The sequence below is a fragment of the Tachypleus tridentatus genome, chromosome 10 (assembly GCF_004210375.1).
Source record: "Tachypleus tridentatus isolate NWPU-2018 chromosome 10, ASM421037v1, whole genome shotgun sequence".
In the NCBI taxonomy this organism is placed as follows: Eukaryota; Metazoa; Arthropoda; class Merostomata; order Xiphosura; family Limulidae; genus Tachypleus; species Tachypleus tridentatus.
The window spans coordinates 20290854-20318185 of record NC_134834.1 but is presented as its reverse complement, the minus strand read 5'-3'; the positions used below and the strand labels follow the sequence as shown (position 1 = coordinate 20318185).

General features: G+C 32.7%; 1 protein-coding gene across 10 annotated transcripts in view; it reads right to left on the bottom strand.

The window, feature by feature from the left end:
• LOC143228842 (uncharacterized) overlaps window positions 1-27332 on the bottom strand; it is a 53300-nt gene that overhangs the window by 8874 nt on the left and 17094 nt on the right. For 6 of the 10 annotated variants that reach the window (XR_013015476.1, XR_013015472.1, XR_013015478.1 and 3 more), the window contains 11 exons: window positions 16884-16954; window positions 16359-16420; window positions 14975-15085; window positions 13777-13853; window positions 12840-12951; window positions 12304-12393; window positions 11875-11988; window positions 8535-8816; window positions 6060-6188; window positions 4916-5083; window positions 1386-2989 (listed from right to left, as the gene is read on the bottom strand). Coding sequence is in view for 1 of the 10 variants with exons in the window: in XM_076460232.1 (XP_076316347.1) it covers window positions 2717-2989; window positions 4916-5083; window positions 6060-6188; window positions 8535-8816; window positions 11875-11988; window positions 12304-12393; window positions 12840-12951; window positions 13777-13853; window positions 14975-15085; window positions 16359-16420; window positions 16884-16954 (1489 nt within the window). In the remaining 9 variants the exon portion in view is untranslated. Of the gene's footprint in view, window positions 1-1385; window positions 2990-4915; window positions 5084-6059; window positions 6189-8534; window positions 8817-11874; window positions 11989-12303; window positions 12394-12839; window positions 12952-13776; window positions 13854-14974; window positions 15086-16358; window positions 16421-16883; window positions 16955-19699; window positions 19726-27332 lie in introns of those variants that run through there. The other 4 variants (XR_013015475.1, XR_013015473.1, XR_013015470.1 and 1 more) reach the window with 4 other exon arrangements.

Genomic DNA, 27332 nt, shown 5'->3' with positions numbered 1-27332 from the left:
CAGTGCTTGAACAAAGTAGGTCACACTGGACACCCTTTTAATAGGGTCACCTAGTGGCTGGGACCTATAAATCCAATGCCATGGCAGGTATCAGAAGATCCAAACGTGCCAGGAAATTTGATATGGGGGGAAACAGGAGATCCCCAGGAAAACCCACTTTCATAGGACAGGCACTGAATAGTTATTCAAAGACATAAATTATTGCTTAGTTTATTTAAAAAAAAACTTTAACATATAAATTATTCATCTCATCACATTTTTCCTTTTAATAAAACATCTGATCATAACTGAATTATTTTATGTGTAATTTTTACAAATAATCCAGTTCAATGATGTTCATTTATAATAAATGTTCTATATTTTTACTGGCATTTTTTTTCAATTCCTCACTTCTATAATATGAAGATTTTCTTTCCTGACTAGATACTGTTTTTAAGAAGGACTTTTTTTCAAGATTTATTAATTTATCTCTCTCCAAAAATAAAGTTATTCAATATTGTTTTGTAAGATATAATGGAATAAAGCTTTCCTCAGTTAGGCTGTGGCAAAGCAACAGGTATTAACATTATTTTATGCATGTAAAAGATCCAAAAGTTAAACTTTAGAGTATCTACAGTGCATTACTAAATCTTTCTCAAATATCTTCCAAAACTGAATCAAATATTTCTCTCGCTACTCAGGAATTAGCCCCAAATCGGATCTTGTTTCATGCAACTCTCATACCACATTGGTCACTTAGAAGAAATTTAAAAATTCAATATAAACGCCATGAGAAATGCTCTAAAACAGTTCGTGATGAGATATATTTTCCTTTTATGTATTAGATTTTCTCATCATAGTTTCCATCGACAGAAGATTACACAGACAAAGAAACAGTCGAGAGAGATAAAAAAAATCTGCACAAACACAAAATATATAATGCTTAAGATCATATGATGTTCATAGGTCACTATAAATGACCGAGCATAATTTTTTAATGCAGTCTCGTTAAACAATTATGCTTAAGTTGCAAGGGAAAGGTGATACTACCAGTGAACTAAACACCCACAATAGCCTAGGTTTATATGCAGGTTTTGTGCAATCTGAATATAAGATAACTTATAGTTGATTTTTTATATATGCTTGTGCACCTGTAAACCTACTATTGAGTATTGCCATACCCAGTAACTATACTACTTCTAAGTCAAGATATTAATAATCTTTCTTGTACGTCCTAGAAACATAGCTGTCATTGAAATTGTTCCTCCACTAATTGTGTAAACTCAAAATACATGTATCTTTTAAATTTCAATTCCTTTACTAAAGAATAATTATTTCAAAAAATATATAAATATATATATATCATTACTGTCAAACAGAAATAAGAGAAAACACTTCAAACTTACTTCTACAAGATCACTTCTTGCTCCATTTTGAGAATTCGCAGATTTTAACCACAATAATTCATCTCTCCATTTGGTGATTTGCTCATCCAGAATTGTTTGTTGTTGTGTGGACTCTTTAAGCTTGTCCTGTAACACATGGTTTCCATTGGTCAGGTGTGGAAAATCTAACGTCATTGTGTTGGAAAAGCCAACTGTTTTTTTCTCACTGACGCTTCTTTGTTTTTCTTCTTTCACCAGACTGTCATTCATGTTCATTTTATCTTTTCCTTTCTTTTGTTCTGAAAGGTCACTAAATATTTTGTCCAGCTCTTTATTTCGTTTAACTAATTCTGCCTTTACACAATTCAAATGCTTACTTAAAGATTCAATTTGTTTATTGGCAAAAACAAGTTCTTCCTTTTTAGCATTTAAAGCACTGTACAGCTTGCAAATACAGCTGTTTTTATCCAGTATTGCCCTCTCTATTAGATTAACCTCTTTGTTATTATCTTCTACTTGCTGGCAGGATGTTCCATGGCCGCTAAGGACCTGAGATGACACATTGCTTGTTGAAATCATCTTTTCTCTTGACTGGAAAGGATAATGTATCATAGAATTATCAACTGTTATTACGTGCCTTTTTTTATCACTCTCTTTCTTTAGTTTCGCACTGATATGTTCAACCTCTCTATTAAATTCTTCAATCTTTCTCTTTACTATTTCAATCAAATCAGTTTTTTCTGCAAGACTTTGTTTTGCATCCTCAAAGCAATCTTGTAAATAAGAATGATAATTTGTTAAAGCACTTAATTTAGTAGGCTTACTATTAAGTTCCTGAACAGTTGGTACAACATTTTTCTCAATAAGCTCGTTCTTAGTATTTTCAAGATCAGTAATCTCTTCATCATCTTGTTTTTCACACGCTTTCATTTCACACTCCTCTACGTGTCCTAACGGTTCTGTTAAACAACCAACTTCACTGATAAAATGTGTATTTTTTTGTGCTTTAAGCACCTCTATCATCTCTAAAGCCAAAGCCAGTTCTTCATTTCTGAGGTGCAGATTGTGCTCTGCTTTTGAAAGTGAATCTTGAAGTACGTTTACTTGATTTTTATACAATTCCATCTCGTTTGATGTAGATTTAAATTTTCCTTGAAGTTGCTCCAACATCATCTTATTATTATTTAATTCTTTATGAGTTTCACTTAAACTACTGATAGTTTCTTGGAAACATTCTTCTTTTTCTTTTAAGAACTGATCAATTTCAGACTTTTTGTGTTCAGAAACTCTCAGCTGCTCAGCTAGGCCCTCAATCTTTGTTGTTAACTCAATAAACTGTTCATTCTTAAACTTCAGATCCATTTCAAAGTGATTTCTTTCTTCTTTAAGTTGAAATATTTGAGGTTCAAAGCATCATTTTCTTCTTTATGATGTTTTATTGCATCATTCGAAGACATTAGTTCCCTTTTTAATCTTTGAATTTCTTCATTTTTGTGTTCAAAAGCATTTTCTAATCTTTGTTCTAGTTCCTTTATTGTAGAATCTTTCAAATACAAGTTATTAATAATACTTTTAAGTGTCTTTTCCATTTCTTTTGAGATATCGTCTCTTTCACTTTCAAGATCCTGCAAATATGGAAACATGAATAACACTATACAGTATAACTGAATAAAATGCGTTCCTTCTTTTCGGTGAAGTACTTAAAAGGCATTAATTTGTTTTACATTTTCTAAATATTCTATTATTCATAAAAACATCATTACCTATAAGTCAAATCTACCTTTGACCTTTGCTACCTCTTACATCATATACATTTTTATTCAGGTCAAATGAAATAAAAGTTTAGGCTAAGATACAAAGTTACCAATTTAAACCCTTGCAGTGCCTAATATTCTATCAAATATATTTATTCTCATACAAAAATATATTCAGCTGTAACAGATTACTAAAAAACAAATTATATCCTAAATAAAACAACAAGTTTTTAAACCACTTCACATTTTTAAACTTTATGCTGGGCCATTAAAAATGTTAGCTAAAAAGTACTTCCACCATAAGTACTTAACTGCAGTTGAAGGGTTAAATATCTACCTTGTATCTCAGAACAGCGGGTATAGGTATTAACACTTTTATTGATAAGGAGAGAACAGCGTTTCGACCTTCCTAGGTCATCTTCAGGTTACAAAAGAGAGAGTTTGAATGTGACCTTCGACGGAAACATCTTAAGGACAAGAGTATAAACGAATACGGGATTGCAAGGGCCGTTGCAGGTGGATATTAAGTTATTAATTAGTATAGGTATAAAGGTTTTCCTTTATATTGGTTTAATTTTGGTTTTTGTTGCTGTATAACTAGGGCTTTTTGATTTTGTGTTTGTTTATATTTGTTTCCCTACTTAGTATCTGGGTATTTTCTATGGTTATGTTGTGTTTATTTGCTTCGCAGTGTTCGAAAATGTGTGAAGGTGTTTTTTGTGTTCTTTGAATATAGTTTCCATTTTTCTGCTTGTTTCTCCAATATAGAAGTCGTGGCAGTTGTTGCATTGTATTTTATAAATTATGTTGTTGTTGTGTTTGTCAGTGTAGTTTTTTACATAGTATGGACTTTAGTTTTGTACCTGGCTTATGGATAAATTTGGTGTTTACTGGATTGTTGTGTTTTGTTATAAGTTTTACCAAGTGTCTGTTATTTTTTCGCTGATATCAGGAACATATGGTATGCAGCAGTATAAGGTTTTGTAGTTTGTTGTATCTTGGTATTTATTGTTGTTTGTTTGTTGTTGGTCCAGATGTGTGCATATAATTTTATCCACAGTTTTGGAGTAAATTTGTTGATGTTGATGAAGTGTTGTTTTATTTTGTTGGCTTCATCGTTAATTTTACCAGGTGAACATAGTTTTGGGGCTGTGTTTATTTGGTTTGATATGTTGAGTTTTTGTTTTGTTTCATGAGCTGAGTCCCAGGGTATGTATAATACAGTATGGGTGATTTTTTTGTGGATTTCTGTTGTAAATTGTGTATCAGTTCTAGTGATTTTGAGGTTAAGAAATGATATTTGCTCTCCTTATCAATAAAAATGTTACTACCCATACCAGCCATTCTGAAATACAAAATTTTAAAACACAGAAGTAAAATAAGTAGCAAAAACATCTGCAGCACTACACAATAAATTAGGTAGTTTTGAGTCGTGATTTTGACAAAAACATTGCTTTCTGATTCCATTTTCAACCAAAATAATTTCAATTAAAACATATAGAAATATTATTCAAAATATTTCAATCATAATCCTAAAAGTCAATCCTTACATCTACATACTAAGTAGATTTACACTATTGTATGGCTCATCATTTGCAAAGTTTCCAGTCCATTTCTACAAATTTAATTAAACATTTACATCTAAAAAAATGTGTCTTACTTTCAAATTATACTTCTAAATACTTGTACTTATTTATTGTACATTACAGATATGCTAATAACTTTGAAAAAAAAGTTAAAAACCATTAAAGAATTGGAAAAATTAAGATTATTAAGGTAAAAGACAGACAGACAGACCTCATTTCCCCCACAACTAGCCTGAATGGGACATTGAAGTTGAGATACCTTGATATTTCTTTCCACATGTAGCTTAGCAGATTTAGATATCTCTTCTTGCAGGGAATTCAAACTATGCTGTAAGTTTTGGACTTGTTGCAATCGTTCTGCTGACTGCTGCTCAAGAATCTGGGCAAAGATTCAAAAAATGTCAAACAGATTGAAACTCAAGATTTATAATATTTACATCTTATAGTTCTGCAAGTAACTGTTGTTAATTTTATTTATAAAGCTGTAACGACAATTTAATTTTTTTATCATTGTAATTTATTTTTATATACAAAATGTTAATGAGTTGTTTTTTTTATGCATAAACCATATTGTTACCATGAATCCACTTAGTTTGTTCATAATTCATTTCAAATTATGTATTTTGTATTAAACTCTACCTTTAAAAGATGTGAATCCTTAGAATATCACAGATTTTTAATTTTCAGTGTAACTCTGAAACTGTGAAATCTAAAAACAAAATAATAGTGTATTACATATTTCATGAATCCTGTAGTAACCATTTTATTTATGGTTAGCCATACTGTAACTAAAAGCTTGTAAAAGATTCCATTTTAATTACAACCCAAAAGGGAACAAGGATATTTATTATAATCAGGTCTTTGTTTGTCTGCTCGTGTTCCCACAAGAGCTTCTCAAAAACCAAAAGACCATTGCAAGCAACAATTTTAAACAAGCTTTGAAGTCAAAATGGGAAAGTCCTCACTAAATTTGGCCCAGATAGGGCATTTTTGCAGTTTGGGTTAATAACTCAATATGTTAGGATTTGTACCAACTTTCACAGAAGCATTAAGGTTGAGACTCCTCATCACAAAATACGATCCAGCTCACTGATCATTCTGGATCTAAAAAGGATTCTCTGAGTTTTCAAGGTGATATTTTATGCTAACCAATATAAACACATGCAATCTCAAAATAGTAGTAGTGGAGCAAAAGTATGCAATCTCCCTGATTGGTTTTGTTAATATATTTTCAAATTAAATTTATAAAAAAATACTGTTAATACTAGGAAGTAGAAATTCTTGTTTTAAAGGCTTTAAAGTAATTAATTTGCTGAATTACTAAAATATCTGTGAATTTTTTTATTTCTACGTACTTGAATGTTGTTTTCTTTTGATTGAAGCTCGTTTCTTAGTCTCTGTATTTCGTCTAGCAAATCTTCCTTAGAAAGACTGGATCTGCCTCTCAAAGTATCTGTTGCTTCCTCAGAACTGCTAAAAAGCACCTAGTTGAGTGTTCAAATACAAACTGCTAAGTTGCTTTCTTTATAAGAACAAGCAGGACTTAACATATGCTGACTTACTCTTTTACTTATCCTAGTACAGAATTTTGCATCACAAATATTAATTCATTGTAACTGTATGCATGACACGTTTTTTTTAATCTAATATCTAAATATTTCTATAGGTTTCACGTACTTTTGTAAATTATGCCACCAAACAGGTCTAAAATTATAACCACTAAAATATATCTTTAGGAAATGAAACACACTACACAAAATATGTTGCTATAATTAAAAAAATAACTGTGGTTTGAAATTCACCAGTCATTTAAAATAAGAACGACAAATCAAAAAATATATTTAATCTTTGAACACTTTTCAATATTATGATGTATTTAATGAAACATACAAGCAATACGAGGTCTGTTCACAAAATACGCGGACTGTTTGAATTGCGCGGCTCCAGTTGGTTCCAGTGGAATCCGCTTGGTGTCGCTAGGTTCGCAGAGATCAGCTTATTACGACGCCATTTCCCGATTGCAGATATCCTCATTTGTGTATTAGCTACGCGATTTTTTCGTTTGGCGGATTTCTGAATGAATGACCTGAAGGTGCAACGACTTGCTGTGAAATTTTGTGTTAAACTTGGAAAATCTGCGACTGAAACTTTTGCTATGCTTAACACGGCTTACGGTGATGTTGCTATAAAGCGTACGGCATGTTTCAAGTGGCATGAACGTTTTAAGGATGGTCGAAAGTCCATTGAAGATGATGAGCATCCTGGACGTCCTTCCACATCAACTGACGACCCACACGTCTACAAAATCAACACCCTGGTGCGAGCAAATTGACGTCTGACTGTCAGGGAGCTTGCTGAAGAGTGTGGGATATCAGTTGGATCTTGTTACGAGATTTTGACCGAAAAATTGAAGATGCACCGCATTTCTGCGAAATTTGTGCCTCAGAACTCGTGAGTTTTTGGCCAAACACTCAATCACTGTTCTTCCCCACCCCCCCTACTCACCTGACCTTGCTCCTTGCAATTTTTCTTGTTCCCCAAACTCAAAAGACCCTTGAAAGGAAGAAGATTTGAGACGATTCCCGAGATTAAGGCAAATGCGACGAAGGAGCTGGAGGACATTACAAAAGAAGCGTACCAGGACTATTTCAACAAGTGGAAACACCGTTGGGATAAATGTGTGCGTTGGGGAGGAGAGTACTTTGAAGGGGTCCCAGACCTGTAACTTCTAAATGAAGTACATTTTGTTTTATGACATCAGTCCGCGTATTTTTTGAACAGCCCTCGTATATGGGTTAATGTAAACTGAAGAAGTAATTGAATCTATATTATTTATATTTGAGGACTTGGATGTGCTAAAATTTAGAAAGATGACAAATACAGAATTTTTACAGTTCCCAATTTCAAATGAGGTAAAATGAAAATAATTAAAGGTTTTTAATTACAGTTTAGTGTTCATTTTGAAACACCTACAGAGATTACTGATGATGCTTATGGTTCATTTTGTAAATGCTGAAACACAGTCTAGAGATTAAATACATTTTTATACTGAGTCACGATGTTCTTCTTTTCAATTAGGGTCCATTTCTTACATGATGAATCATTTCTCTTGGTATTTATGCAACAACAAAATATTTACTTTTTAATAAAAAGTTATGGTATTAAAATTATTTATGAAAATTATAAGATTAACAATCAAAAAAAAGGTTCTAAGTAACATTAACAGAGTAAGTACAACCTTACAAATAATAAAAATAAGACTCAAAAATATTATAAACAAATCATACAAATAAATAGCTATCAAAATAGTGATTAAGAAAGTTCTCAAATATACTACTGAAAAATAGATTGTAGCATAACATGGTACTGAAGAAGTTGAATTATATTCACAAATATATCATCATAAGGTTAATCCCTTTAACCTGTTGACTGCCAAGTATTTCAGCTGCTATAGCAACTTCGAACGAAGTTCAAAATACAACTCTAATGCTTCTTCATTTCATAACCTTTTCCGTGACCCCTTTTTGGATTGAAAGTGAAACAATTTGTAAGTAGGTCAAATGCATTTATGGTGTTGACATCTAGCGTTAAAGTTAAGTATTATTGAGAACAAGTTAGCTCGTCCGTGGCACTGTGTTACTGATCGGCTTGGACGAGTTATCTCATCTACGGAAATGAACAGGTTAATAACCCAAGCAATGATGTATTATTACATTAGAAACAAATTTATAAGAATTCTATTTTACCTTGCACAAAGAATGTGTATTATTTAACACATATAACACACGTACATACACCTATCTTTATACACATATACAATCCAAACTAACTCTTTTCAAAGCTGCTTTGAGTTCTTCCCTTGCTTCTACAATACCAATTTTGTTGCCATTTGACACCGCCACTGTGGCCTTGTAAAGGGCTGTGGTGAAAGCTCCATCAATAGATTCTACAGCTCCGTGTCTGTCCTCTAAAATCTTATTCAGTTGCTGTATCTCTTTATCCTTTTTTCTAATGGATTGGGTCAAATCTTGAACTGTGTTATCTCTCTTCTGGACTTTTATTTCTAAGAATTTTATTTTCTCTTCATCTTTGGAGAGTTTCTGCTTTGACATCTAAACACAATGAAATGAAATTACAACCTGTTAATTTAAACTCTATATAACACAGATTAACAGTATGTTTAACAGAGATTCTTACTACCACACTCTATCTTAATGCATCATAGTAAACCAGATGTAAATATGCAAGGAATCCAACAAATGAATGTTTAATATCTCTTTTCTCATTAGTTTATTTAGTTGCAGTTAGAATTAACCATATTTTAAATAGCAAGTGCAGGGAATGGCAAAAATGAAGAACTTATGATTCAAGTCAAAAGGTGGTGCATTTTTATGAGTTCTAAAATACAATGTAAACAGAAAATACAAATCACAGAATCCTGTGATTCTTTATCCTATATCTTCTCACAGTTGAAACCAGGTTTTAAAAAATGTGAAATGAGAATTATTATATCATCCACCAGATTCACAACAAGAGAATGCTGACATTTAAATTTTGTAATTACATAATAACAAATTATTCAAGTTACATGAAGATTAAAGATATAACATTGAAAATGCTTATCCATGAAACACTAAACTAAAACCTAAAACACTAATCTAAAACAATATAAAACACTAAACTAAAACATAAAACACTAAACTAAAACAACATAAAATGCATAATGATAAGAAGTTAGAAAAAAATTAAATTTTATTTTTTTTTTCTGAAAGAAGCTCAAAAGCCAGCAAGAAGTTTCAGTCTTGTTTAGTTTGTTGTTGCTATTCTCAATATCTTTAAGTTTACTGTGGTGTATATTTCATATATCTGTGTTGACTTAGTTTTATGTTTGTTTGGACTTGTGTTTTCTTTGTGTATGTTTCACTAATAACCTTCTTCTGATTCTTAATTTTAAATGCAAAGTCTACAACTTTTGTCAAACTTCATCTGTTCAATCATTAGATATTATGTATACAAGACTGGAATGTATGGATGAAACACGGATGGACAGATATGCTTTATTCTACTTCATGAACTAGTAAGGACATAAAAAATAAATAGTGATTATTCAGCTAGTATAAGTAGTTACAGTTTAAACACAGAAGCTAACAACACTGTAACTTACTCATATCTCAAAGTGTGTGCATAACCAAGCAGATGACATGCAATCATCCAAGTTCCCCCTCCCTGACTAAACAATAAGTCTCAGTTTATATTACTAAAAATCAAGTTTTGAAACCCGCAGTAAGCAGAGCATAGATATGTGCCATTGTGTAGTTTTTGTGTGTTATAAAAAACAAACAAAATGCATCATTTCAAAGTTTTATTTTGTTGTGAAATTTCTCTCACTTAAGTTGACACTAAGCTCCTTTCAAGTGGCCCACTTAAAGTTTCATAATTATGGAAATGAAGAGTTGGTAGATTCCAGAGCAAACTCAATACTTGATGGTTTAAAAATTCAGCTACATAAACAGGAATGATGTGTATGAATTCAGTAAATTTCAACACTGTAAGGCATCTCAGTTCAAGTGTGAAATGTATTCTTGAGATGAAAGTGTTTACATATGGCAAAATAATAACTTGTCTGTTGCTGTCTCTATGAAAGGTGAAGAATACTTATTGGAGTTTCTTGCAGTGAAACATTAAAATCACTATTAGAGTTTTGTATTCAGAGAAGCAGAGAACATTCAAAACCTACAAACAAAGCAGTTCAATTTTTGATGCTTTTTGCCACTATATACCTGTGATTTTCATCAAATCGTGACCCTGAAGGCTTAATATTGATTTGTTTGTTTGTTGGTTTTGAATTTCGCACAATGCTACTCGAGGGCTATCTGTGCTAGCCGTCCCTAATTTAGCAGTGTAAGACTAGAGGAAAGGCAGCTAGTCATCACCACCCAAGGCCAACTCTTGGGCTACTCTTTTACCAACGAATAGTGGGATTGACCGTAACTTATAACGCCCCCACGGCTGAAAGGGCGGGAATGTTTGGTGCAATGGCCAAATATTGAAGCAGGATAAATGCTGAACCTGACCTAAGACTAAAGTTGAAGAATATTATGCCTAACATTTCAAAACTTTGCTCACAAAACAAGGCATATGCATCTCATTAAAACAGTTATTCCCAACCAGGGGTGCGAGATACCATTTCAGTTTTTTCTTTTGTTTATATTAAGGGTATTGTCCTATATATTCAAAAATTGTGCCACGCTTTGAAAAACTCGTAAGAAATAAACAGGAACAAAAGTCATTAAATTTAAATTGGCTTATGAACATTTGAACATTTCAAATTCAATGAAATTTCATTTCATGCATGGATGAACATTTATTTTTTTGTAGGCCATGTAGGGTTTATGCAACTTTTAGTTTGTTGTAATATTTTTCTTTTCAAAATGTTTCGTGTTTGTTTATATATCATTAAAAACTAATCATAAAAATTTGTTTTGGACACCTTCACCTTTATTCTTAAATAAATAATTACTGTGAGGGGTGCGAGAACATATTAAAATTTTTTAGGGGTGTGGGACATAAAAAAAGTTGAGAACCACTGCATTAAAACATAGGCAAGTTAGGTTGTAGTCAATATTAGAGTGTACTTTATTTGCTTATTTTATTTTGTTCAATTATGCTGTTATATATCGTCTGCTGAAATCCCCCTTCAAAAAAATTCAGATAATCTACAAACAAAAAATGTTCAAAAACTTTTGCTTTAGAAGATTAAGTTCTTTCATGCAACAAATTTAAAAATGTCAATATAATACCTTTTAGCATCATTTTCAGTTGCTAAGGTAACAAAAAGGTTTCTCTAATAAGTGAGATATTAATAAGCATTTTACAATATCAAAATACATGTGGTAAGGTTAAGGTATATCTCTCTTGCTTAGTATTAGAAATTTCTTTCTAGGATTCAATGCTTCCTACTATTAAATATTTCTCACTAATATTAAGCATCTCTTGCCAGAATTACACATTTCTTACTACAACTGAACATTTCTTGCTAAGATTACAAGTTTCTGGTTAGAGTTAAATGTTATGTTAGGTTAACTTTGTTTAAGATTAAATATTCCTTGCCAGCAATAAACATTTAAAACTGAAGTTAAGCATTACTATCTAGGATTATAAATTTCTTACCTCTGTTTCCTCATCTTTTTTACATATGATAGCTTTCAATTCTTTCACTAGCTGATTTAGTCTACATTTCTCCATATCACTACCATCATTTTGTACATTAGTAAGAGGACATGACTAGTGGGGACAGAAAATACCAACCTTAAAATTATCAGTATGTTCTTTTTTTCCATTTTCACCGAAATTTATCATTACAAATCATATCCTCACAAATTATGCGAAAAACAACCACAAAAAAACATAAGACATTTTGCACAATTAATGGTTATATTAGTCTAGTTCTAGGAATGTTTTATTAATTATAAAACAACAAAAAAGATATAAAAATTAATTCTGAAACAAAAGCATATATCACATACATCATGGACAAAGTGACATCGAATAATTTTAAAAGCTTACACCTTCTTCCTGTTATGACTTATGTTAACTCACTTGATTTAAATCTAGGCCAAAAGCTTGTTTGTAGGCTTCACTGCAGTGATCTTCCAGGTCACTTTCTCTTTCCCTGGGTTTGCTGTTAAACTGCAATTATCAATTTAAAAAATGGCTACAAGTTTTGCATTACTAAATGTGTCATATATAAATATTATCATTTTTTAAAATCAAAATTGTTTAAAATGGAAAACTTTTCCCAAAAAATGCTGACTAAACTTCCACATTATTAAAATAATGGTAGAAAAATAATTAACATACACAATTTCATTTAAAAATATGATCAATCAGATAATAACACATAATTAACAGAATTATTTTACAAAGGAATCATAACTGCATCAAAATTATAAAATACTACACTATATAATGCAATCAATCAATCAATCACTTTAGAGAATGTCGAGTGTTGACACATGATCTTGAATTTATGTACTTGTTTGATAAACATTTGTCACAAATTATAACATGGAAGAGATGCTTCTGGCTGTTATTCTAATGAGGACTAACTGGAAATGAGAACAATATAAACTTACTTGTTCATACACTGTTTTTTGTCCTTGAAGCTGGGTTTTCTTATCATTGGTCTTTCTCTTTAGTTCTTCCATTTCCTTTCTGTGATTGTATTCTAGCTTCTCAAGAGTTCCTCTGACAACAAATGAAGATGTAACATTAACACTATAATTTGAAAAAATTAAAAGCGTGTCCGAAATCTAACGTATTTTACTTGAATATGAAGAAACAGCTGTCCAAGAATGTCCTCAATCAGAAAAGCGTAGAACACTAATGATATAATTTTCCCTGATCAAAATAGAACAAACTGCAGAAATTTGTATTTATGCTGCACATAAAAACAGTACATAATACACATAGAACAACATATTGATGTATCACAATACTGATATGTGCATATATGTGTGTGTGTATATACATATACATGCAGTAGAATATATTAATATACCACAACATATGTACTACACAAAGTACAACATACTGGTATACCATAATATATGCAAATGCACACACAGTGCAACATACAATATTCTGTAACAGATTAAAGTTCTTTCTCTCATTTGAAATAAAGGACATTTCAAGTTAAAATGTTACTTAAAGAGATAAACTGTATGAACTCATTTAGAGATATCAGATATACTCTAATTATATATTCCTTATTTTAAATCAGCAACAGGTTTGTTTTTCAAAATGATATGATTGTATTAATGATATCATACATACCTCAAGTCTTGTTTATATAAGTATCAATTTCACAATCTTAAATTTTTCCATTAAAAACATTTCATGACTAATAAACCAGCCATGAATATTACAAAGTTACTGTTGATATCAGAGTTGCTTGGTTCATTCAAATAAATTTTAAAAGAGTCATTATCATACACTTTTAAGAATCAAACACAACAAATAAGATGTTAAATATCTCCCAATACAGTGTGTACTTGAGAAAATAATACTTACAATGCATCCTGTAAAAGCTTATGTTTTTGTTCGAGTTCCTTATGTAGTGTTTCTACATCAACTTGAAGCTTTATGTTCTGAAAAATATTATAATGTCTGAGTTTAACATGACTATAAGATAATATTAAATCCTACAAGGTGGAAGTTTCCAAAATATTGTGGAACAGATAACGATAAATAAACCATAACTGTGAATACTCAAATTACTGAACTTTAAGAACTGGTAGTTCTACAAATTATGCTAATATTAATATTGATAAACCTTGTGAGTTGTGGATTCTACAAATATTTTCAGAACTGGTATTAATAATAATAAACCTTACAAGATTTAAGCTCAATATGTACTGCAGATATTGTTATTGGTAAACCTTATGAATCATAAACTTTACAAACATTGTACAAACACTAATTCTAACACATTCTAAATTTAGATAAGTTACATTATGGACAGCAGCAGGAATATATTCCTGGTAATTTTTCTGCCAGTACTCTATATGCATACTTGCAGAGAATGTTTCTTCACTTCCTTCTTCGACGATTTTTTAAATAGTTTTATGACATAAAGTTACTGTTAACCATAGTAATTGTTTTAAGTATATTTCTTCAACTACATATTTATAATTTGCTTCAAAACATTTTGTACTAGTACTCAGAACTGCCTATAAAAGAAATTTCCCAACACAGGTAACCAACTGAAATTCACCCACAAGTATTAGAAAGAAGTTGTTGTTTTTTATTTTTACCCTTTCAGAATTAAGTTTCTTGACTATTGTTTACAAAATAAATACAAAGGTTTAACACATAAACTTTTGATCTTATCAAATCAAGTTTTAGAGAAAATGAACAAGTGAAACATCTGTAGAGCTGAAAGAAAGAACACAGTAATGTGATTATTGGATATATTCATCATTAATTATTATTATTAATTAATTATTATTTACAACAGTAACAGGAAATAAGAAGAATTTGTAATTCTAGAATATTTTTTTTAGTTAATTGCTTAATATATACAATGAAAATAAAAAAAAGGTTTCTCCATTATCATCACTTTAAAATTAAGGACAATAATGACACAGTTCAATGTATGCTTGAGTTTGAATGACAGGAAGGTTTGATGGTTTTCTAGAATTGTAAGTTATTATATACCAAATACAGTAAGTGAGGAAAAGACACTAAAGCCACCTGAGAACATACTTACAATTCTGTGGAGTTCTTTACAATCTCCATCAAATTTTTTTTCCATTTTTTCTTCTAAAAAATAAAGCTTCAATTTCAGATTGAAATTTTCTTTCCTGAGGTCTGCTATTTGCTGTGTAAATTTTTAATTTATTAGAATAACAACTACACAATAGGGATATGTATATAAGAATTGAGACTCTTTTGACATTACTGTATGAAAATTCATTGATTAAGCATATCTTATAAATTATATATGTCATGAGGTTTATATATAAACTAAGCAAGTCTATAAAAAAATTCTTCCAGTTATATTCAGAAAGATGAAATATTATTACATTTACAAGAACATGAGAAGCAAAAAGGCCAAAGAAAAGTGGTCTTCTTCAACAGTTTTGCAATAGTTCAATAAAACTTTTATTATTTAATTTTTTTTTAATCACAATGTTCTGGGGGCTTTCCAACATAGCTAATACAGTAAATAGATTGTATGGTGGCAATGGGATCATACATGATGTACATTTTAATATCACTCATAAATTAAAAAATAAAAAATTGTATATGGCCTTGACTCTATACCAACTGAATCATCTATTTACAACACATACACGAGGATGTGTTGAAAAAATGTTTTATGTAGGCATGCTTTTCAGACGTCATTTTTATTTTAGTATAGCCTAAAATTGGTTTCAAAGTTTCCAAAAGATAAGAGTTTTATATGTCAAATGTTGGAGGAAGATTACCTTACAAAACTATGAAAATATTTAAGAGTAATTAACTTTTTGAGAGACATACTAGAAAACTTTCTATATCTGCAACGTCAAATTATTTGTTAGTTATGTGTTATATATATAGTCACAGTTAGTATACACTTTGGGTCAATTTGGAGTGGGGGGAGACTACTACAGCAATATTTTTGGAAGTGCAGATATATAAATCTTTTCACTGCATACTGTATGGTATAAAAAAATAAAGCTAGAATCACTGATGGAAAAGATTCAAATAAGCACCAGTTTTATTAACAAAAAAAATTGATTTTTTTAAATACCACTTAACTTAATTACATGTTAATAGTAAAAGAAAAATAAACTACAAATCAAGGCAACTGAATTTATTTTGGTAAGTTTGTAAAATTATTACATATATACAAAAGAAGAAGTTCCTGGCTTTGTTTGAGGTGAAATAGAATCTAACTACCATAGGGACTAATATTGGTACAATAAACCCGTATAAAATACTCTGATGAACATTAACTTTTCAAATAAATGTTACTTATAACATTACGAACAGATGTCTTCACTTTTCAAACAAATGTTACTTATAGCATTACAAAAAGGTGCCTTAGATATCCTGCCGAGTATTTAAAGATAATAAAAGACAGTCAATCTCTTTATTATTCAACCAACCTGATCATATTCCTTAATAGTTCTGGCACGCACTGGAGATATTATGGCACCTCTGGGGTTTGCTAAAAAACAACAACATGATATTAATCACTTTAATAATTTAGTTCAGTAAACAGCAAACTTACCATCATATTACTTCCCCTCTATGATAATTATTTCGAAATGGAATTTCATTGTTAATAGCATGATCCAGTGAAACTTTTATACTTTGAAAAATAATCATCTAGCCTGAATGTTGTTCAAAGTACAAGAATATCGTCAGTAACTAATTTGTGAAATATATGTGTACATACATACATGCTCTTTTCGTATTTCTGAAGATTCTAATAATCACAAACAAATTTTACTCCATTATAAAAACATGCGATCTATGAAGATCTCCATTTTCCTGAAAATTACAAATATAAATCCAGTAATTTCTGATTTGTGAAAATTAGCCTGTGGAAATTTTTCCACTAATGCCTAAGCTTATTGGTTTAGGGTAAAGATACAGAAATATTATTTGTAAAACCTGTTAAAACTCACCTGTAGGTGAGAAGACTTCAGGCTGGTTAACAGAGTCCATGGTGACTTCATGGAGCTGGTCTGGATTGGCACTATAACAAAGAGAAATATTAGTTAGTATTTATGGTCTTTACTGAATAAAACTCTCTGTATATGAAGCCATTAGCTATAGTGGCAATGAATATTATATTTAGGATTACTAAATACAACAGGAAAAGGGTTCTTACTTTGAAATATACTAATTATAAAGTATTAATATTTTTCCATCACAAAAATAAAAAAACTACAAGTTGTCTCATTTTAGAGATCATCTTGAAGTAAATTAGAAACATGTAAATTAAATAAATTGTTTGGAGTAAAACAACATGACTGCTATATATAGTCTCCCCATAAGATGACAGCATGCTGGTAGTGGACACCACAATAACAAAAGTTTCTCTATAAAATCGCAACGTTATAGCATGACATCACAATTACCAAATTCTCTCTACAAAATAGCAAATTGTTTGTTGTAGACATCACAATAAGCTTCCACATAAGATTGTAACACCTTATAGAACAATGCCCTACAACAACTAAGGACTCCCTGTAAGAGAGCAACATGTTTATTTTGGACATCATAACAACCAAAATCTCCCTTCAAAATAACATGTTTGTTTTAAGCATTGCAATAACTGAATTTTTCCTTTAAAAAAAAAAAGAAGTGTAAAGAATTATATAACTCTGACACAAGCGTTATGTCTTATGCCTCTCCAATGTTGTTACAATTATTCTCAACACAGCAGTGTGACACACTTTATTCTGACTGTAATGTAATATACAGTGTATACTTCTTCTATCACAGCAGTAGTTCTGCAGACTCACAATGCTAATATCAGAGCTTCCATTCCCCTTGATGGGCAGAGCAGATAGCCTGGTGCGGCTTTGCAATAAGAAAAACACACCAAACGCACTTTGGTTATTTTATGAGTTCTGGAAAGAATAGATACATTTTGGTTATTTTACCAGTTCTGAACTGAGCAGATGCACACTGGTTATGTTTACCAGATTTGGAGAATGTGCATGTACTTTGGTTCATTCACCAATTCTGGACAATGTGTATGCATCTTGGTCACTTTTACCACTTTTGAATTGTAAAATGCACTTTTGTTAATTTATTTGCTTTTAACAACATTGATGATTTTATGTATATATATATATCTCAGGCTAATATTCCAAATGGAACAATGTTTCAAAGGGGCAAAGATGAAACCTAATCAAAATTATCAAAAAAAAAAAATAATAATAATTTGAGACTTCTGTTTTCACTTTGGTATCTCCTCTTGAGTCTTTATTTTCATAAAGCATCAAATTCATTTTAGAATATATCTGTATATAAATTATTATTTTGCACAAACACTCAGCTGAAGTTGGGAAAACCATAAGTCTGTCAAAACTTATGGGATCAAAACTGACACTGCCTCCATTTTGAATAAACCAATGTAATATAAATCTGGCAATCTGCAATCAACAGAAAACATAGTTATTGCATCTAGGTCTCCTACGTACAGTATGCCAACTTCATCTGATACTTGGAGGCAGCTTGCAAATGATAGATGGAGCAGAAATACTTTCACATTCTTTCTTTTTCTGATTGGCCAGTTAAAGAAAAACACAGGAAGTAGTACTCTACATGGTACACCAGCACACTATGTAAAAAGTTGGAAAAGGTTTGTTTTTTTCACTTTTTCATCTGTTTTTTTAGCATAATCAGGATCGCAAAATCTAAAAAATTACCTCCTCTCATCAAATTCTGCAAATTTAAAAAAATTGTGTATGAGAACCGAGATTATCTGTTAGTATAAGAAAATTAAAAAAAGACAATAAAGTTGATGTTATAGCAATACATAATGAACAAGTAAACAGATGTCTTTCAGTGGACTTTTTTTCCTTAATTAGCACATAAACATACGTCAAGATTGATGTTACCTCCCATACATATAAATAAACAATGTAGAGTAAATATACACAGCTGTAATTTCCTTTTTAAACAAGAAGTCCACTAAATTAAGAAAAGGACGAGCTTTTCTTAAAAAAAATCTGTGAATTGGATGTGGAACGCAGACTATTTTTTATCCAATCTTTTAAGAACAGGATTGAGAGTATAGTTTAAAAACATGTGACAAACATGGGTACCACTTCCTATTTTAAAATGTCATTGCTAAAGCATGTATGTAATCATTTCAGTGTTTGCAGCTTCAAATCCAGTTCATTCTAACTTTTTAGAAAGATGATTCAATTGCAGAAAATCAGAATTTGAAGAGAAGTCCCTCTGCTCTCCTTCTAATAACTGCTGATTGTGTTTTACTTTAATATTATTGTCAGTAATGTTTTTTATTTACATTTTTATTACTTATTACAGTTACATCTCATTTAGTTTACCCATTTAAATACAGTTTAATTCCTTTGTTGTTCCATGATTTAATTTCAATATGTTGCAGTACATAATATACCTTTAGATATGGGCATATCAGAAACTCTTTTTCATGGAAGAATATAGCTTTTTAGAGGATGTGAGATATATATATATTCCATTAGCAATGGTGATTTAACATTAGTTCTGGCAGTTTGTGCTGTTTGTTAGCTGCCTTCATGCTAGTTTATCAGATTCAAAACCAGATGCAGATATGCACAATTAAGATTTTTTGTAGTTTTGCCCAAAAATTCTGAAACAAATAAACATAATATTGTAACCCTACTTCTATAATTAATATTCTTTGAATAATAATACCTAGCTGGCCTTCATTGAAATATGGTGCAAACATAATTAAAAAGTATTATGTAAATGTGAAACTTACTTATCTTTCATGACAGAGTGACCTTTGACTTGTGTAATCTCTTAGGTTCAATAAGTCCTTTTCTTAATTTGCACTAAAGTTTTGATCTATATCCAATGCACTGTTTTTAAGACCCATCAGTGCCACAGAATTTTGTCTTAAGGCTTGAAACACTGAAAACTAGGTTTTGATACCCATGGTGTGCAGAACACATTGTGTAGCTTTGTGACTAACTTGAAACAAACAGTTTTTAAGATTAATGTGTGACTGATAAATACAAGTTGTAATACAAGAAGGAATACTTTATTTTGTTTCTATTTTCATTTCTTTGCCTGAACCAGCAATGTGTAGAGAACATGAAAAGGGCAAGGACTCACTGACAAAAAGGGCAAATATGTTTCTTGGGAAGGGAAATTATGGACTGCCTTTGGTAATAAAAAACAACAACATTGAAAACCATAGAAACAACCGAATCTTCCTTCATTATTTTTCAGTTGGTCTTAGAATAATTTTTACGATCTAAACCTAACCAGTGAATTAATGACTATTTATAATTAAACATAAATTAACGTTTTCTTTTTACTACAAAACCCTGCAAGTCCCTGTGTGCCATTCATTTTGCCTCTAAAACATGTACGTTTCCAACAAATTCGCAGCAAACAACTTGTGGGATCAGATCCATCTTATTGTAGCGGCAATTTTTATGACAGGGGTAAAAATAGGCAACTTTGGGCCATAAGGGAAGGATGTCAGGGGCTTGATCCCCTGCCCCAAACTCACACATCTGTACACGTCAGTGATCTGAACAATACTAAGTACACAATGGGCTAAAAAACGGGTTTCGATACCCGTGGTGGGCAGAGCACGGATAGCACGTTGTGTAGCTTTGTGCTTCATTCCAAAAATTCCAAATCTTAAACGAAGAGCAAGATTGACTGTCACTCTTATATCACTTACGTCACTCTTCGTATCGCCCAAGAACGTTTTTCTACAATCTGATATGATAATCATTAGACGACGTTTTTTGGGGTGGGACAGCAATGAGTCTTCGAATTTACAACTTTTAAATAAGCGGTATGTCTTTGGATTTACATCGCTAAAATCAGGGGTTCGATTCACCTCGGTGGGCTCAGCAGATAGCTGGATGGGGCTTTGCTATAATTTGAAAACACACACACCCGTTCACCTCGGTAGACACAACAAAAAGCCTGACGTGGTTTTGCTGTAACAAAGCACACGTATATGTGGGTTGGGTGCTTAAATTTCTCTGAAGGATATCTTGAAAATACACCAACATTTGAAAACCCTGCCTTTGAAATGTTTGCGTCTAACTTTGTGTATTCTAAACAAAGAGTGAAATTTCGTTTTAATGCGACGGTAAAACCATAACGATCATCACAATTCCCCTGTACATCTAGTGACAAACCTTTCTTAGAACAAGCCATATTAATTAAGCCTTGATGACGCAGTGGCTACGTGCGTTCCTGCTGTCCTAACACATTTTTTGTGAATATAAACATGTAACCTATTCCCACAGTGAGGGTGTTGAACAATGTTTACTTCTGACTGAAAACATGTACGTCACCTTGAGTACAAGAATACAAAGTCTGTTATCTTGACCTTTAACCTCTAAATGGTAATGCATTTCTAACTGACTCTGGTGTATGGTCTAAAAGTCGATTCTGCATAAACTATTGAATTTTAGTCCAAATCAGGAAAGACTTGTCATCTACATTCTATATTTTGCAAACTGCTGCCTCCAACAAAGTCTGTTATTTAATTATTGCAGAGGCACATGCAAGCCACTAGATGGCGATGAAGATTTTTGATACATTGGCTCCGCAAACATGTAGGCTTAAGTAAATACTAGTGTTTTACGAGGACACAAACAAAGTCGAAATATCGTCCGATCTCGAATTCACGAGGAAAAGTTCACATCTAATAAATTCCAGTTGTACACTCGCGGCCCAGCATTGTGGTCATCCAAACTATCACATATTTTCAACTGATGTACTCCACTGAGCCCTTACTTCACACACTAGATTTTAGGCAATCCATTAAGAATTACACGAAATATAATTTTGATTGAATTTCTCCTTTTTTTTTCTTCGCAGCTGAAAAACGGAAAATTTATTTGATAGGAAAACATCTTCAACTTTTTTTTTCAAATTCAGTGGAGAGGCAGATCTCTATAATACGGCCCAGCATGGCCAGGTGATTAAGACGCTCTACACGTAGTCTGAGGGTCGCGGGTTCGAATCACAGTCACAAGAAACCGTCTTTTCAGTCGTGGGAACGTTAAAATTTTACATTCAATTCCACTATTTGTTAGTAAAATAGCACTTCAAGAGTTGATGGTAAGTGGTAATGACTAGCTGCCTTCCCTCTAGTCTTACACTACTATGTTAGTGATGACTAGCGCAGATAGCCCTCGTGTAGCTTTGCGCGAAATTTAAAAAAGACAAAATGTTTACAACCTACAATTAGGTGCTGGTTTATACAAAGTTATGCAACAAACACCTCTGAACTGTAATCAATTTTTTTTGCCCGCCTACACACAAAATCAAGCTAGCTCCCCCTGTGGAACAGCGGTAAGTCTTGTAACTTACAATGCTGAAATCAAGGGTTCGATTCCTTCGGTGGTTTGGTTTCGCGCATAGCTACACGAGGGCTATCTGCGCTAGCCGTCTGAAATTTAGCACTGTAAAATTAGAGAGAAAGCAGCTAGTCATCACCACTCACCGACAACTTTTGGGCTACTCATTCACCAACGAATAATGGGATTGACCATCATATTATAACGCCCCCACCGCTGAGAGGGCGAGCATGTTTGGTGCGACGGAGGTTCGAACCCGCGACCCTCAGATTATGAGTCGAGTGCCTTAACCACCTGGCCATGCCGGGCCTCCTTCGGTGGACATAGCAGATAGTTCGATGTGGCTTTGCTATAAGAAACCACACACACACACACACAAATTAGCTATCACTGAAGCTTTTACTATAACTTCACGTAAGAGTAAAAATGGATAGTTTTTGTCATTCTGATTAATTGTTGTTTTGAATTAAGCACAAAGCTACTCAATGGGCTACCTGTGCTCTGCCCACCACAGGTATCAAAACACGGTTTTTAGCGTTGTAAGTCCGCAGACATACCGCTGAGCCACTGGGGGGCAATTCTGATCAAAAACGACTGATTTAGGTCAGCAAAACTATGGGGTGAAAGCACTGTCAGGCAAACTAGGTTATCAGCTTCTAGCTCAAGTATTCAAAAAATAATACGGGTTGGAGGTTATTATTCATTACTAACTTTTAAGCTCAAATTTGATAACGTCTATTAAATTATTCTACTTAAAGAACGTTTAGCATCACGTGATATCAACTAAGCAATTAGTGTAACTAATGACACTTCATAAGGCTGTACCAAATACGTGCGGGTGATTACATGAAACTATTAATCTAGATTTCATGGCGTTACTACAAAGGAAGTTATTAACACTGTTTCAGAGAATAAAACTACCGCCATATATTATAAAGATTCTGGTTGGCTCCGTAAAGTATAGGTCTGCTCCGAATAATAGGGCTGCTATTCTAAAGCTAATGTTGGTTACTATCGGATGTCACTTTGTGTGGTTTGTTGGCGTGTTTTAACAAAACATCATGATATGTTATCGAAAATACTTTATGTGAGGAGGGGCATAAGACGCTGCTAAAAAGGGATTGGTTGTTAAACTTGAGGCATGGTGACAGGCAAAACAAAATACGCTGCCTAGCTAACCAATGAATGAACATTTACTGTAAAATTATTATCAATCCTATAACCACAGCTACTGGTTTGGCCACCAATTATTATTTTTCATTCCTTTAAGTCGCGCCCCCATTCCTTTTGTCACACCTAATGTATTATTGATTACATGTATATTCACGTATAAACATGTTTTTCCCGCCCTAGTTTACTCTTCTTGACAATTTTCAAATATTTTTAATAAATTGATAATTTGATTCTTTAAACCACTAGGAGAAATTAATTTTGGTGAGGCGGTGTAAAATTTAGAGCCGGCCCTGTGTATTCTACTTCTGTATGCATTATTGTTTTTGCCCAAGTTTTTAATATTTTAATTTAAATGTTTTAATGCCTGTTGGGAGTTTTTTTAGAAGTACACCTAGAATTTTCTTCAGTGTTTAGGCCTAACTTCATACCTCGAATCTTTGAGAAATGTTTGTGAAATAAACATTATACAAAAATACCAGTTATCAAGTCAGCCACTTAGTAAGTTAGAATTAATTTAGTCAGCGCATCAGTTAATTGATTAGTGAATCTTTTATCAACTGGTTTATGTAGAATTTGAACATTATGGTTGACAAATTAAATAACCCATTATCGTTAAGTAGAACGGACTTTGGATTATCTTATCAAACAATTAAAAAGAAGCAACTCAACAATAGAAGCTATTACAATATTTATGTCAGGAGTGGGATTATTTCGAAGCAAATAAAATATAATGTGCACTAAACTTCGAGATAACACCACGTGCTGGAAGTCAGATCGAAAATTGGCTCAAAATGATTAAACAGTGGAAAGAAAAAAGATGGAAGTAAAAGATACAAGGCTGCAAATAGAGAAAAGAAAGCTTTTACTGTAGAAAATGACTAAGGCAATTTGTTTTGTTGCCCTTTGGACTGTCTAACTCATTTTCTACGTTTCAACCACTTATGAAACGTGTTTCCTCTCGACTACCCCTTAAATGTCGTACTCGTCTATTTTGATGGCATAATTCCATCTAGGATGACATTTGGTAATGCTTAAGAAGGACTACGTAAGTTGAATTTGTTGATAACATAAGCACTGAATTAAAGGGGGCATTTGAATAAATCTAAAATAGCTGTTCTGTCATCACGAACCAACCAACCTCCATTAATTAACATAACAAGGTACGTAGGATTGGTCATATGTTTCGAATAGCAGCATAATCAGTGGAAAAACGCAGTAAGTCAAACAAACTGTCAAAAGTCTTTTATTATAGGCCTAGTTTCGACACATTCGTGTGTCCTCTTCATTCTAACGTTGTCTTCTGGCAGGAAATCTAATCAACAATGCCTACGTGACCCCGGAACTTTGAAGGTCAGGAAGCTGTTTAACTTAGATTGACCTTGGGAGATGTTTCAATTACTCAGGCTCTTGATTAAGGAATTTTGAATAATTCTTCTTTATTTTTTATATAATTATCCACTTTGTATAAATCACGTTGGATTTGACGGTCAGAAACTCTCAAAATAAAAAAAAGGCATTTATATGTTCAGAAACACATTTTTACCTACGTAACCTCTCTCCCAGACGAGCATGGAACAGTATAAACGCCTAGTTTCTATAAATCTTCAGCCATTCTACTTGAAGTTAGGTTATTTTTAATGGCGTTCAGATAGTTGTCAACCTAACATTAATGGTGGTGGAGATTATAATTGTGTTGTCCTTTTTAATTTGGATATGGTAATTTCGTATCCACGATAATCACAGTAAAAGTAGGGCTAAAATTGTAACTGTATTGACCTGTTTTCGTTTAGTCGTGTTTTGTTAATTTTGTAATTTTGACATGTGTAACCCACCTCAAACTTGACAAGTTAGTTTCCACGATTGATAGCAGCATCACATTTGCCAAGTAATTCTTGGAACCCTCACTCAATATGTATATATACATACGTCAGTTGAAAGTACGGCAGTGTATAAAATGACAACAACGTTAAACAGAATGCTACTGTATATTAACACACAACAGTATGGCAGTATATACTACACTGTGACATAATGCTGAACATGCTTGTACATATAACACGACGTTAAATAGTATGTAATTCTATACTGTGACACAACTTAAAAGTCGAACTCGTTTAGGATTAAGATTTTGCAAGTGCACACTGTGACAAAAAGGTAAGAGTTGTATTGACGTTAAGAAAGTAACCACTTCTTGTAATTTAGAAAATGTCCAAAATAAATAAAACCGAATAATTTTAGGGTTAATCACGATTCTACATGTAAAGGTACAAAACTTTCAGTATTAAGTACGCTTCATGTTAATTTTACAACAACAAAAGAGCATTCTTGACATTTAAAATAAAGATTAGATAAATGTAAAACATAAATAAGGCATTGATGCAGGACCTCCCAAAAAAAAGAGTTCATTTCGTTTAAATATGTATTTAAAAGATCCAGTCCAATGATCCCTTGCCTTGTTTTACTGAAGTTTTTTTTGTTGTTTTTTTAATATTCGTGCAAAGATACACGAGGGCTATCTGCTCTAGCCGTCCCTAATTTAGCAGTGTGAGACTAAAGGGAAGGCAGCTAGCCATCACCACCCCCCGCCAACTCTTGGGCTACTCTTTTACCAACGATTGATCGTAACGTTATAAAGTCTCCACGGCTGAAAGGGTGAGCATGTTTGGTGCGACGAGGATTCGAACTTGCTAATGTGAGATTACGAGTCGAACTGGCCATAACGGGCCCGTTTAACGAAAGTAAACGCATGCAAATTACATGACAAAGTCGAACGTTTCTGCGCAAACTCGAATTTCACGTGAGTATGTACAAAGGAGAACGAGTTTAAGCAACTAATATTTTAACTATGTATTCGAAACTCTAATTCATTAAAACTTCAGATTTTCTTAACCTGAAGGAGAGATGTTGGGTTGAGATATATGAGGCCAAATTTTAGAGTAACAGGTTTGTTTTGTTTTGAATTTCGCGCAAAGCTACACGATGGCTATCTGCGTTAGCCATCATTACCTACCGCCAACTCTTGGGCTACTCTTTTACAAACGAATAGTGGGAGTGACCGTCACGTTATAACGCCCCACGGCTGAAAAGGCGAGAATGTTTGGTGTGACGGTGATTCGAACACACGACACTCAGATTACAAGTCGAGTGCCTTAATTTCCTGGTCATGTCGGGCCTAGAGTAATAGCATCATGCTGATGAGACGATATTTCAGGGGGGTGAATTCCCCTGGCCTCTCGCTAGCGCTGATCCCTAACGTTAATGATAAATCAGTCTTAAAAACATTATGCAATATAACTTTCTGACGTTTTTTTTATAGTTAATTAATTAACAAATGCCCCCCGCTGGTACAGCGATATGTCTACGGACTTACAACGCTAAAATCAAGGGTTCGATTCCTCTCGGTGAGCTCAGCAGATTAATAATTACTCTACTCAGGATCCCCCAACTCATGTCCTTTTTTTTTTTTTTTTTAGTAATTCATGGGTTTCAGAGGCAAATTAAAGGTGAAGGAAAAGTTTATTCGACCTCGCCGCCAAGAGTTTGTTTGTTTTTGAAATTCGCGCAAAGTTACACGAGGGCTATCTGCGCTAGCCGTCCCTAATTTAGCGGTGTAAAACTAGAAAGAAAACAGTCACTCATCACCACCCACCGCCAACTCTTGGGCTGCTCTTTCACGTACAAATAGTGAGATTGACCGATATATAATAACGCCCCCACGACTGTAAGGGCGATCACGTTTGGTGTGACTGTGATTCGAACCTGCAACCTCACATTACGATTCCAGCGCCCTAACCATCTGGACATGCCGAGTCCTAGCAAAGGGAATGATTTCAAATTGATTACGGCCGGTGTTCAGAGCTGGTCTTAGAACTCTTGGGCTACTCT